The 15137-nt window shown below is 43.0% G+C and overlaps 1 protein-coding gene across 1 annotated transcript in view; it reads right to left on the bottom strand.

The window, feature by feature from the left end:
- Nucleotides 1-14711, bottom strand: part of CSTPP1 (centriolar satellite-associated tubulin polyglutamylase complex regulator 1) — a gene marked incomplete at its 5' end in the record, with an annotated part of 88988 nt that extends 74277 nt beyond the window's left edge. Inside the window, 2 exons of the mRNA XM_080617143.1 lie at nucleotides 3868-3970; nucleotides 14666-14711. Coding sequence (XP_080473269.1) covers nucleotides 3868-3970; nucleotides 14666-14711 — 149 coding nt within the window. The remainder of the gene's footprint in view (nucleotides 1-3867; nucleotides 3971-14665) is intronic.
- Nucleotides 14712-15137: the final 426 nt, after the last annotated feature.

Genomic DNA, 15137 nt, shown 5'->3' with positions numbered 1-15137 from the left:
GTTAGACTAGTCCTAAGAGAGGAATAATTTTACTAGTTTAGCTAAAAGATGTGGGTTAACTGGAGAAGGGTGATTGATCCCTATTCCAGTAAGAGTCAGGAGTCAGTCAGATGAGGGGAGTCTCAAGGTACTCCCAGGATTGAAAGCAGATGTCCACATGACTGGGACAAATGAACAATAGAATTAAGTGGGAGAAAAACCAATACCCTTGAAAACTGAAAATATTCTGGAAGAAGAACTGAAGAGATGAAGGTCAGGCCCCTGCAATCAGCAATCTCAGTGCTAGGCTGTGGATAGTGGTGGAATACAAACCCAATTTCATTTCCTAGGAACAACTAAAAGCATTCATTGCCTGCAAAACACTTACTGCTTGATCCATACAGAGCTACGTGACCACACTTTTCAGCTCTGAAATTTCACTCAGGTTAAGCTAAACCCCAATAAAACGTTCTGAATTGCCCATAAAAACAGTCGTTGTAACTGGCACAAGGATTTGAAGTGACTCATGGTGAGGTGGGGCATTGCAATGCATGATGGAAAGGCCATGGTTGCTCTTCAGTGGTGAATCCAGCAAGGGAATCCACTCTTGAGAAGTGTGCCCTCTGAGAAGAGTTTGGAGAACATCCAATACCTGTCCTTGGCACACTAACTTCATTATTTCTGAAAAGTTACTGGACAACCTAATACCACGTCACTTCATCACAAACATTTGCAGCATACTTTAAAAATCTGCACAAGTCAATCCTCTCACTTAGAATAACCTGGAATAAGGGAAACATTGGGGGAGCGCACACAAACCTTCTGCAATCTCTCAAGGATACTGAGACTAAAGATAAAAATCATGATCAAGCTTATTTGCTTGGCAGAGCAGTGCAGCCTTCAAAGCACAGCCTGGACAAATGTTGACAGTTCTGTGGATGAACAGAATTGGGCAGTGAGGAGCCCTGGCAGCCAGAATATACGACACTTTCATAGTAGGAAACTTTCTATTCTGAGTCTACGTACACCCTTGTTGCCCTAATTGGATAATTTATTCTCCGCTTCAAGATTTGAAATGTGGAATTCTTTCATAGAACTATAGAATGGTTTGGGTTGGAAAGGACCTTAAGATCAAGCAGTTCCAGCCCCCCTGCCATGGGCAGGGACACCCCACACAAGACCATGTCGCGCAGGGCTTTGTCCAACCTGCCCTTGAACACTGCCAGGGGTGGAGCATTTACCACTTCTTTGGGAAACCTGTGCCAGTGCTTCAGCATCCTCACGGTAAAGAGCTTCTTCCTTACATCTAACCTGAACTTCCCCTGTTCAAGTTTAAACCCATCACCCCTTGTCCTATCCCTACAGTCCCTAATGAATAGTCCCTCCCCAGCATCCTTATAGGCCCCCTTCAGATACTTGAAGGCTGCTCTGAGGTCTCCACGCAGCCTTCTCTTCTCCAGGCTGAGCAGCCCCGACTTTCTCAGCCTGTCTTTAAGAGCTTCACAGCTCTCAAAATGACTAAGCCTGTTTGTGCAGGTACAGGGACACATTTGATCTGCTGAACTCCAGACATACTATAAAAAAAGAAAAAGAAAAGGGGGAAGGGGAAGACAGTGACTAGTTCTATATTACAGAAAAAACAAACATGCAACTTTTTCCTGTCTTTCAAATCACCTTCACAGAACACTCGGAGTGAGCAAAAAGCCATTTTAGAAATTCACATCTTACTTCAAAAATAAATAAACGGGAAAAACATGATCTGCAGCACCTAAGTGGATCAGAGGGTTGTGCTCTGTGGTGACAGCTTTGCTCATTATAGAATCATAGAATAGTTAGGGTTGGAAAGGACCTTAATTATAATGATCTTAAATTACTATTTATTTTTCAAAGGTGGAAGAGGAATAGGAAGTGAAAACGGTTATCATGACATTGTGCAGAAATACTACAGAGAAGCAATGTGAGCAGGTTCAGAAGTGTGGAAGACCTCTTGCTCACTGTCTGATACGGTCAGAAGTTTAGAAAAGGCCCTGAGGTGTCAGCTTGAAAGCAGGTGCAAATCAAACCTGATCTGGAGAGATGCCTGAATGATGATTTCAACAGGGTATTTCAGAGCTACCTTGCTTTTAACTCTGGCAAAGAAATCCTGTTGGTGGGTGGAGGTCACTGTAGTCATGCTCTTTATCTTTCTTAAGCTCTTGTTTACTGACTATTTCCTCAGCTGACTAATGTCAGTATTATTTTCTGTGGAAACTCACCTATACCAGATGGAGTATCATGATTCCCAATCACATCAAATGCACAGGTTATACCTTCATTTGTCCCAAATACCTACCATCAGTCATTAACTATCTGCGACCATCACTTAACAGTGACCACTGCAACTTGCTCAGAACTGTTTTATAGTAAGAGTTTAACTCCTGATACTATGCATTATTTTAACTTTGGTAATCTACAAAGAGGAAATGCATTTTGGTAGCTTAAGCTATTTTATAAACAACAAAAAATAGCAATCTCCTTATAAAATCCATGGAATATGAAGTATTTCTGAGGTCTTTCAAAGTCAGTATTCATTCTAGTTACTAAACTATAGAGAAAAATTAACAGTAAAACTAAACTGCATTGACTAGCTGTTTGATTCTTGTAGTAAAATTGCCTTTACACTGTTTCGCATGAGCCTTCCAGATTTTGCCACATAGATGACTCACACCAAGTGCAAATTGGAAGTACCTTATTGAGAGAAAAAGAGATAACACACTACCAAAAAATCCTCTTGTTACGCCATCTACCCAAAAGATCTCTTCGTGTAGCAACATGGCCTGTATCTTACCGTTTCTGCCAAGATGGTCAAACCACACTACTCCTTGACCTGCTTGTTACCCTAACTCAGAAGAAGAGTAAAATAGCTTTAAGCATTTCCCCTCAGACTCGCTGCAGCATTTATCTTAGTTACTCATTCACCAGTGAGAACCTCAGTTGTTTAAGTTGCGAATGTGCACAGGGCAAAAAATATAATGCAAGTTGTCCAATCAGTCACGGTAGCAAGTTAGGCCCCATCTGGAGATTAGAAGGACACTGATGTAAGAAAAAAGTAAACAGAATCCACAAAAAACTCTTAAAACTGTGGTCAACTGAGAAAGAAAGCTACTCCTATGCTTTGAAATCCTTTGTGGTACCGCTGTACTACAGCAGTAGTACTACTATCTACTACTCTGTAGTATAAAGACTATTGTGAAATACTCTGCATGTTGATTTGCCTCAGAAAAAGATAGCAGGAAAGGAAGCAAACAAGGAAAGATTTGCAAACAGGCATCAAAAGACAGAAGCATACAACCACTGCAAGCACACGCATTACCAACAGACTTTTAATGAAGCTGTCTGGAAGAGTTTTAGACATTGTGCAAGACATCATCAAGTTGGCAAAACATACAGCAATTGGCTATGTCAACATCAACAATACGGAAGACCAGCACGTAGCTTTTTCCTAAGAGTCTTTCACCATCTTGTTCAACAGGACAAAAAACACACAAGGAGACAAAACAGTTCAAATTCATACTCAGAAAAAGGAAGAATGAGTGCTGCTGAAACCAGAAGCAGTCTCTGCTTTTGATACTAACAGCCCTGATTATGGCAAGCAGAATTTAGGCAGTTTATATGCTTTTAAAAGCTCTGTTGCCTAAAGTGACTGCTTCACATGAATGTTTGTAACAGAAGAGGTACTGAACTGTATGAACTGTTTCCGAAACATGCCCAGAGAGCCCTTGGCTAACCCAGTGAAATCCACCATTCACAACATAATCAGCAAGTGTCCAGCTCCATTCTCCATGTACCCTGACTGTTTCCAAAAGTCCCCTCAGGCTGGACCTATTGGCAGCGTCCTGATGTACTTACTATTCAGTGAAGAACCTGGCAATGCCATACTGGCTAATATCTTCTCTGTTCTCCAGCAGCTGGCTCACTGCATCCTCCATGTACGTGAGGACATGTCTTTGAGCTGCAAATAAAAGACAATAAGAGACAGAAGTTAGAATATAAGGAGCCTGCAAAACCCAGAGCCAGACCAGCCTAGTTGTGTGCCTTACACAGCAAGCCAACAAGCATTTATTCCCTCAATTAGAGCAGAGGTCTCATTCTCCTAGATACTGATAGTCAAATTCCTGACCTAAATCCTGCTTTCTTTCCTGGCCACACAGAGTTAGGCATTAACAATGCTGACCCTCTTTTAAAATCCCCTGAGATTCTGGAAGAGAAGGAAAAGCAGAAGGAGTTGTGAGGTTGCCTCACTGGAAAATGCTTACTCAAGAGGAGTTCTTGATCTCTGTTCTGAGTCACTGCCATCTTTCCTATACAGATTGCCAATGCCGTATCGATGGGGCTGTTGCAGACCTGTGGGTGTTCCCTGCCCTTCCCTCCTTACTAAAGCCAAGTAGCTCTAAGGTTGTTTTGCAAAGTTTCTTTTTCCTAAAGGTGAAAATATAAGCACAACTGGTTTCATACAAGCACCAGTGAATGTTCTTGGAATGGCAGGTGGGGAACATGTCTTAATGTCAAGAGAGATTTATATTGCCCAACAGTCTCAAATAACTGCATAAACCAAACATCAGGAAATTTCAGAAGCGGTGGATCTGCCAGTACCCAACCACAGAATGCCACTCACTTGTAAGACTCCTGAGTAAAGATAGTTTGGTACAACACAAACAATTTTGCTGCTTCTACAGGAGGCAAACTCTCTACAAATCAAGCACTTGCCAGGGAGGAAGCAGCAGAGTTTTGCCATTCAGCCCCTTTGATGTTTTTGGCTAGAAACCAAGTTGAAGCAACAAAGAGCTGAGTCTGGGGTGACGCGCCAGCTACCAAGCAGAACAGCTTCCAACTCTACAAGTTCAACAATCAGAAGACAAGTCACAACGAACCCAGGAAAATCATTCCTAACCTGGAAAGCACACAAACCCTGTTCCCAAAGCACACACCTCCATCCTAAACACGTATGCTACTGCACCTCTGCAAGTAGTGTCGTGTCCTAAAAAGAGCAGGAGAAAACCCTTAGGGGGTATAGGAAAAGCAAGGGCTGATCTTGCTCCTTGCCAATCTGTTCCAGACTTGGCAGCATCATCCCCTCACCAGCAACTGGCCAACCTCAGACCCACATCAATATTCTTCAAACCAGTTTAATTTGTGCTTAATATCCTGGTAAGCATCAAGCCTGTGTCACTTCATTCACAGCATGGAAGTCCCTTTCATCTTAGTGTGGGGCAGGTGGACTTCAAGAGAGACCTGGAAATGATTATTCCCAGTGGATACAGTGATTAAAAGTATGTATGAATATTGATTGCTATCAGGGGATTTCTCTGCCTAGAACACATTTTAGGACAATGGTAAAATTGGTTAAGCACACCCTGGAAAATACCTTGCAGCTGATAGCAAAATGGTGAGCCAAAGGTTCAAAGATATTATCTGGCACTAAAAGATGCAGGGCGTAGCTTTATTTAATTATTTTAATGCAAAGGAATAAATTTAATTTATGTGAGCGATTAAAGAAAAATAGCTCTGCGCACCTGTGTCCCCTGAGGGAGGAATGAGCCGCGCAGCTCAAGCTCAGGCTCCAGATAACAGCAACTGGGGAACTTGATTTCAGCCCATCCTTTCCCCCTCTTCATCCTGCAGCCCCTCATGCCCTCAGAAACTGTCTCACCAGGCCCCTGTTGAGCTGTCAGTGGTACCAGATCAAGCCAAGAATGGTACTAGAAGACAGGCTTCCACTCCTCTCAGCCTGCAAAACCATTCTCAAACCCTTGTGGGGAAGTATAGACTCCTTTCATAGCATAGCCCCTTCTTTACAGTCATTAAGCACTCTCCTAAAAGCCTATGGGAATAGACAGGCACGGTCCCACAGTGCTATACAGCATGATGTGGCTGACCTCTGTAACAAACACCTTTGAGTATGCTCCTGGAGAACGAATTAACTTTCAACATAGAAGTTCAGATGTTTCTGTCACACTTCAAAATGGACACAGATATATATGGTCACTGTTGAATACAGTCACTGGTAAAAGAGTGTTTCTGTTAAGCTTTTTGTTGCGTGGCCTAAGGATGCTGGCAAAGAACCACTCTCCCTATTTCCAAGAAGGTAGGTAGGGGTGAGGGAGAGAGAAATTGGTGAGCAGAGAAGCTGAAGGAAATAGCACTTACAATCTCTTTGAGAAGTGTCTCTCTTCAGCTCTTTAACTGCTGTTTTCCAGGTAGCACAGTTCATGCTGCCAAACCAAACTCCAGCTCTGGCTTTCTGTTCACTGGCTGCCCAGTTCCATGGGATGGTACAAGTAGTATGTTGTATAACCCAACCAACTCTATCCTATACAGAAAAGCCATGGAATCAAGTCTAATTTGCAGGCAGGTTCTAGCAGGCCAGAGAGGCAAAATAAAGTGCCAGGAGTCTGGTTATAGCAAAAATAGGAGCTCCATAATTTACACAAATGGGCTTTCCATAACAAACACTGGAATATTAACTATTTACGCAAGCAGAGTTAAAAATATGTGGGGTCCTGTGCAAAATAAAGCAGCTGATTCTGATGGTTTAATAGGTTTTGAAAATTCAGGGAGATCCTGGTGCAATGGGACACATGCTGTTCGTATTTTTAAGGCTTACTTTGCAATAATAAGGCAGCAAGTCCAAAACAGAATGTAAAGTCCAAATATTGTGCTATTACAGCTTGCTGTCTCTATTTTCTTCCTAATTCCAGTATACTGCAGCTTCCACTCAGGAGGTATTACAGTATGTTATCATCCTCAGCATTTATTTGTTTATGGCTTATTGCAACAAAGGCTCTCCTCCCTACTTGTACAACACTTTCCAAAGCAACCCATATTTGCTAAACTCTTCCGTGAAAACCCATGCAACTATGCCAACCAGTAAGTGTTCCTGCCATGCTCATTTGACAAGTGCTACTCTTTGCTGTCAGATTTAAGAACTACTAGGCAGCTTGCAAGGAGGATCTGCCAAAGCTGAGCGGAGTCTTGGGGCAGCCCATGACCTGATGTTAAGCAGATACCTTTGCACAGAATACCTTACTTCTTATCATTAAACCACTAGCAGTGATGTTACTTAGAGCCTCTGTTCAATGAGCAGCAACATGGACAGTACAGCTCCTCCAAAGCTGTGACTGCAGCACTCAGGAGAATGGCCTCTGATGGTATTACCACCACATTCACATGCTCACACACCACCACCATCCACATGCCCAACGTTTGAAGCAAATTTTGGAATGAATGCACTTTTGGCTTAGAACCAAATCAAGGAATAACAATGGCTGATCAACTTAGGCATGGCCAGACTAAGTCATATAAATCTCCAGCTTACAAGGAAAAGGCAAAACAAGGATTACACCTACAGTCAAACCACAATCTCTATGGACTTCACTACAACAGATTAGACAATCAGAATTAACTCGATTTAGCCATAACTGCACCAAATAATTTTGTATGTGTATTTAAAATAGTAAAAATAGTCCTTTTATAAGCCACAGAATGACATGTTTCAATCTTCTTATGAGAGCAAATAATCTGCTGATTCATAGGTTTGATTACAACAAGCATTGATACTTGAAAAATCTTGAAGGAAAAGGAAAATGTAATGCGAATAACATCAGTGCATGACAGACAATATATGCGCTGAAATACTCAAAGAAAGAAATTCAGGAGGAAGGAAGGGAATACCTGTCAGTAATAATAGTGCATATATACCATAGAATCATAGGTTAGGGTTGGAAAGGACCTTAAGATCATCCAGTTCCAACCCCCCTGCCATGGCCAGGGACACCTCACACTAAACCATGACAACCAAGGCTCTGTCCAACCTGGCCTTGAACACTGCCAGGGATGGAGCATTCACAACTTCCCTGGGCAACCCATTCCAGTGCCTCACCACCCTTACAGTAAAGAATTTCTTCCTTACATCCAATCTAAACTTTCCCTGTTTAAGTTTGAACCCGTTACCCCTTGTCCTGTCACTACAGTCCCTGATGAAGAGTCCATCCCCAGCATCCTTATAGGCCCCCTTCAGATACTGGAAGGCTGCTCTGAGGTCTCCACGCAGCCTTCTCTTCTCCAGGCTCAACAGCCCCAACTTTCTCAGCCTATCTTCATACGGGAGTGCTCCAGTCCCTGATCATCCTCGTGGCCTCCTCTGGACTTGTTCCAACAGTTCCATGTCCTTTTGATGTTGAGGACACCAGAACTGCACACAATGCTCCAAGTGAGGTCTCACAAGAGCAGAGTAGAGGGGCAGGATCACCTCCTTCGACCTGCTGGTCACGTTCCTCTTAATGCAGCCCAGGATAAGGTTGGCTTTCTGGGCTGCGAGCGCACACTGAAACCGGCTCATGTTCATTTTCTCATTGACTATATTTTTATTATCAGCAGTGCTCAGGAACAGAGAGGATTAAGACTTTAGAAGTAACTGACACAAATAGTACCATGGCATGTGATACCTACTTCAGCATGTATTAGCAACACAATCCCATTAACCATATTAGTTTTGTATATTAGTTTCCCAGTTTTACAACTGAGATATATCTCCCGAATGCTACATTGATAAGAAGTTTCCCTTCTCAATAAGTTTGCATTTTCTAAAGGCAGAGGGGAAAAACTGAAGATCAGTACACCAGCACACTTACCAAGAAGTGATAATGCTTGAAATACTTGAAAGGAACAGCAAACATGGGATGACCAGAAGATACAATAAAAATAGCAGCAAATGCTGCAAAAGGAAAAGAAAGTGTGCCAAACAACCTGAAGAAAGAATATGATTGGAATAAATTGGTATCAGATAGTAAAACACACATCACATACCTTGTTTAAAAAAGCAGCAGAAGAGTCCTACAGCAGAGGTAAGTCCTCTACTTATCAAATCAGCCAGCTACATTATTGCTCAACTCTACCCAAGAGATGACTTCTTCTGGAACAAGAGCCGTCTACCAAAACAATTTGTACTGTATGCACACAAGAGGGCTTTTGATTTTATGGCTGGTTCATTCCCAGCATAACTGAGTATGTTAAAAAATCATGAGTGGGAATTCCTGGATAAAACAACCAGCTTTTATTACTTCTTTGCCTTCTCAACTGAAGTGCCAGAGAGATACACTATTTGATGCAATCTACATCAATTCATTTCAGCTATCAGAAGTTCAAAAGCATAACAAACTATAATATATATGGAGTATTTCTGGCATTTTTTAATCTCTGACAGCATATAAAGTAAAAACTAAACACCCTTTCAGGATTTATTCTAAAATGGAGCTTAACTAAGGACACTACTGTATGACCCACACTGGAAGGACACTTCTATGGTAACACAAAATTGATTTCATGCAAATATTACCAAAACAATAAAGATGCAAGAAGGAATTAGTAAGGAGACAGTGTGTAAAAACTGGAAGTTTTTCCAGCATTAATGGTCTTTCAGGATGCTTTTTAATCTTTTCAGATATCATAAGGGATTTTGTCTCTTCAGATATCACTGAGGAATGGCCTGAGCAAGAGAAATATATAAACAAAACAAGCGACCTCAAAGCTAAAGCACTGCAGAGCTGTAGTTCCTTCCAGCTTTGCACAGTTTCAAAGTGTAAGTTCTGTTAACCCTCAGAATTATTTTGTTTTTGAAATACAGCACATGTAATGAAGTACAAGTAGACCTTGTGATACCAGAGATAACACTATGATGTGAGACATATGTCCTCAACATAAAAAGGACATGGAACTGGTGGAACAAGTCCAGAGGAGGCCATGAGGATGATCAGGGGACTGGAGCACCTCCTGTATGAAGACAAGCTGAGAAAGTTGGGGCTGTTCAGCCTGGAGAAGAGAAGGCTGCGTGGAGACCTCAGAGCAGCCTTCCAGTATTTGAAGGGGGCTACAAGGATGTCGGAGAGGGACTCTTCATCATGGACTGTAGTGACAGGACAAGGGAGAACGGGTTTAAACTTAAACAGGGAAAGTTTAGATTGGATATAAGGAAGAAGTTCTTTACTGTGAGGGTGGTGAGGCACTGGAACAGGTTGTCCAAAGAAGTGGTAAATGCTCCATCCCTGACAGTGTTCAAGGCCAGGTTGTATGGGGTTTGGAGTGACCTTGTCTAGTGTGAGGTGTCCCTGCCCATGGCAGAGGGGTTGGAACTGGATGATCTTAAGGTCCTTTCCAACCCAAACCATTTTATGATTCTATGAAATGTCCTGATCCTCAGGAACACACTGCCAAGTGGACACACAGCATAACTATACTGTATTTTGTATGTTCACTTTTTCATATTCAAATGAGAACTCTGTATTCTCAAGATTTCTCTTGGATTTCACCTATTACTTTTGCAGTTAAGGTAGAAGTCTTGTAGTGCTACAGCAGGTTTAGGGATAAAACCTCCATCTTCTGGAGAAAGTACAAGACTGAATCTAAGAAGATTCAAACTTAACTGACATTTTGACAAGCAAACTCTTACACATCAGTGGGGAAGTCATTCATCTTTCACATTATAGTTCTCCTATCTAAACAACAGAGCAAGGAATAATTAAAAATACATAAATAAAAGTCTTTGTCTTCTCTTTGTAAGACCAGACTATTTCAGCCAGAGTGCCTCACTGATACTCATAAAGCATCTGACTAACAGGACACTGTCAGCTGAGATGTCTGGATAACAACGCAACCTATACACCGATTACGCTGTTAAAGAAAACGATTGCACTTGGATTCTCCAATTCAGTATTTCTTAAAGTTGCTCAGAAGAAGAGTAAAGCCTCAGTATCTGCAAAGTCTGTACATAACTTATCATAAAATCATAGAATGGTATGGGTTGGAAAGGAGCTTAAAGTGCATCCAGTTCCAACCCCCTGCCACAGGGGCAGGGACACCTTCCACTACAGCACATTGCTCCAAGCCCCTGTGTTCAACCTGGCCTTGAACACTGCCAGGGATGGGGCAGCCACAGCTTCTCTGGGCACCCTGTGCCAGCGCCTCAGCACCCTCACAGGGAAGAACTTCTTACTAATATCTAATCTAAATTGGTTTAAAGCCATACCCCTTTGTCCTATCACTACATGCCCTCGTAAAAAGATCACCTCCAGATTTCTTGTGGACCTCCTTTAGGTAGTGGAAGCTGTTCTAAGATCTTTCCAGACCCTTCTCTTCTCCAGGCTGACCAAGCCCAACTGAAGTTCTCTGCTGGGAGCTACTCAGTTTTGTAAAAGCACCAATACCACGAACATTCCTTCTAATCATGAAGCCTGAGACCTCTTATGAGAGGGACGAGGAAACATGACCATGTTTCTGGTACTTAATAGCCCCATGCTTTACTGATAAGGCACTTCCCTAACAGAGCATTTACGTTCTTACATGTCTCATATTGGCAAAGGAAGAAAAGAAAGCACATCCTGGAGTTGAGGAGTAGAAGGGAGGAGAATCCAGAGAACAATAAAGTTCAGAAATTCATAAAAATCTACTGCTTTTTCTCCAGAAGAGGGGGAGGGCACACAAGGGGGAGCTTCACAAGACAGCTGCATGAGCAGAACAATACACTAAATGCTCCACTGCCTGCTATAAATAACTGAGCAATCACCAGTTATTAAACCATAATGAGGAAGGCATGGAAAAGTGTCTCAAATAGACCTCATTTGCCTACTGCAGTTCCAGTCTCATCCATCAAATGAGAAGCACATTTTCATCACTATCCCCAAACGCTAAATGTTGTTTATTCAGTGCAAATACTGTTTAAAATGTCCTGCTAGTTACAACATCTTCATTGTAGCCTTTCTGCCAGCTCCACAGACCTCATCTCCTTTCCTATTCACTGAGCATCAATCATCTCTTTTCTCCTACTTACAGCTTCACAATCATTGTGGCATGAGATGTGCTGCCCTGATTTTTATTTTCCAAGAACTCTGCTGTACCAAAGCTTTGCAATTATTTTTCATCTTAAGGAAATACTTAATTTTCCCCCTGTTCACTTCTATTTTAACTCACAACTGGGATGTTGAAGAGTTGGATGTGGATGAATCATCTCAAATAGAAAAAAAACCCCAGTAATGTGGCAAGTAACATGGAATATTATTTTGGTCACTTATTTTCTTTATTGGCCTGGCTTTGATATTGAAAAAGGAAAAGGGGAAAAAGAGGTTAGGTGAAGCTTGCACACTTCGAGTCAGGAAAGACAGTGCCATCTGATCTGGGAGACTCAGAGAATACCTTACGTGGCAGCCTTGGGCAGCACAACTTCAGAATGAAATTGCAGACAGTGAAACTCGTTACAGTTGCTTACAACCCCACATCACATAACTACATTGACAAGCCTTGGAGGCACACAATAGAAGAAATCCAAAGAACGGTGATTTCAGAATGCCAAGTTAATGTAGAAAACATAAAAGCATCTTATTCCCTCAGTGACACGGTTTAGTGGTGGTCTTGGCAGTCCTGGGGTAATGGTTGGACTTGATGATCTTAAAGGTCTTTTCAAACCTGGTTGATGCTATGATTCTATGATTACAAGAATGTGTGGAGAGGCAGATTTATTGGAGGGGAGGAGAGTTGTTTTTTTGGTGGGAAGGTTGTTTGATTGGTTGGTTTTCAATCACTTTCCTACTGCTAATACACGATCCAGTAGGACATTTGGACGGGTTTGGTCAGCTACAAAATCTCATTAAGACAAAACCATTGTTATTGGTAACATTTAGAGCTAATAAGGATACCATCATGTACCAGACACCTTTTCCCCTCTAATGGACCACAGATATTGCAACCTAAAGAGAAGGACACATTAAGTGATCAATAGAAATGGCTCTTGTACAAGTTATGGCTCAATCTGACATACTCACACGTGTCTTTTTCTGATTCCAGTGTTAGAATCATTTAAAACGTTTTACAAAATGAAAAGGGAATGGTAGATCAGAATGGCCTACTTTAAGCAGGCCAATAAAGCTGCTTGCACCCAACAGTCTCACACATCTCTTAGAAGTCTCAGTTCTCAACTTCAAATGTGAAACAGAAAACCTGCTTATTTTTACACTTCAACAATTTTTAGTGTGCTTCCTAAGTTGTTTTGGGAGATTCAATCCTTACCAACAAGTTTCACATAAGTAAAAGAGCCTATTTCATTAAAAACAATAAAATGAACCTAAACTTAAATTGGCTCATTTTGCAAGTTTCAGCCTAGAGCAACTCTGGAAAAGTTACGAGTCTCTCTGTTAATGTGTAGGTTGAAAATGCTGATGCAGTGTGATAGATTAGCACAAAACCAAAGGGTGTATCTACATGGCACACTGTGATACTGTTCTCAAATACCTGAACCAGCTCCAGAATTGAAATCAGCAATAAGAACTTCAGCAAAGCGAGTCTTCTGAGAGTCACCCCAAACAGACTCCTAAACACTTATTTCTGTCCTGAGTTTCTTTAACACAAACTAGCATTGCAGTTATGTAGGTAGGCACAGAGTACCCTAACAGAAGCCTAGCAGCAAGAACATAAAGAGATTCTACTCTAAGACAAATTAGATCACTCCTTTGCTAATAAGTCATCTTTCTTTAGCACTATGATGTGCTTTGAACTAAGTCAGATGCCTCCTCATTAACACTATTGCTAGGCAAAACAAACAAGGCTCTTTTAGCCTCCTCCCTGCAAGACGAGTTTTCCATTTACTGGAAGCCAGCAATGTTTCTCTAGTCTTATGCCAATTTTGACTTATAAGAGATGGCAAAATCACGGTGGAACAAGTAGCACAAAACAATCCATGCCATTTCTGACCTATCCTTGTACACGAAAACCTTGGTAAACTATATATATATCTTTGAAACAGTTATTACCAAATAGCCTCTTGGGCCTAAAAAGTAATGGCTGAAGACTTTCACTTCAAAAATACTGTCTTGAACACATTCCAAATGCTTACTACTTGTAATTCATCGCTTCTTTAGCAATTAAATGAAGTCATATTGACTTTATTCCATACTAATTATTTCTATTTGACATATTAACACTGAATCACTTTGTTCCTTAGTTTCCTGGAACATCAAGCAGTAACACAGACTGTTAGAGACAACTTAAAAGGATGCAGGCTGTAAAAGAGTGGCTGCTTCATAAACTAGAAGATTTCCATTTTATGTGGGAAACATTATCAATATTGCCTTATTTCTGAGGAAAAGGTGACATTCAAACCATCTCTCAACGTAAGAAGCGCACTCTTTCCGATGCTGGGAAATGAGCCTAAAATAAGGTTTCTCACACAGATCTGTCATCAAAGCAGATGGATAATCGGTTAAATGAGGTCACAATCTGCCAAAGAGCCGCTGGACATTGCTTGCTAACACTGTGCAGATGAGCCAGAGGAGGAGACCGCAGCTCACCACCCTCACACCGGCACTGCCTTGGCGGTCACCCTGTACCCGAGAGGGCCCCGCAGCCCTCAGGGGATCACCCGGAGAAGCAGCGCTCTGTAACACCGACCTGTACCCCCCGGTGCTGCCCCCTCCCCAGCCGAGAACGCAGACACGGAGTCAGCCCGACCCGGCCCGCCGCAGCCCAGCTGAGGGGCACCCCACGGGCCTGCAGCCAGGCCGCAGGCACCCCCGGCACCACCACATACCCTCCCCATGCTGGGCCGCAGCACACCCAGGGGACGGGGCCCTCGGGGGCTGCCCTGCCGCGCCTCCCCGCTCCTCACCCAGGTACTCAGGCCCCGGCAGCGAGAGCCGCTCGGGGCTCAGCATCCTCCTGCCGCCACTGCCTCTCCCTCCCAGCTTCCGTCCGTTTCCAAGGCGCCCGACGCTCCCGGCGCTGCTCGGCCGCTCGCCCCGGCTGGGAACACGACCCCTCGGCGACAGAGTTCCGCGCCCAAAACCGCCCGGGCAGGCGTCATAGCCCGGCCTTAGCTCTCTCCGTGCCTCATCACCTTTGAGCGAGGGCCAGCGGCCTCACCCCGCTAGCCTGGGCAGTCTGCACAGGTCAGGGGTTGCGGACAAGGGTGGGAGGCCGTAAGGTACCTTGTGGGAAGGGTCTCCGGGGGTGCATGGCAGCTTGGCCTTGAGGATGGGGCCATGGGCAATATGGCGGCCTGGCCTTGGGGAAGGGGCTAAGGGCAATATGGTGGTCTTACTGTGAGGAGAGGCAATGGACAGCATGCTCCAGGCCTAAGG

Source organism: Psittacula echo (genome assembly GCF_963264785.1).
Source record: "Psittacula echo genome assembly, chromosome: 5".
Classification (NCBI taxonomy): Eukaryota; Metazoa; Chordata; class Aves; order Psittaciformes; family Psittacidae; genus Psittacula; species Psittacula echo.
Note: the sequence above shows the minus strand (reverse complement) of the source record. Positions and strands in the feature narration are given on the sequence as shown.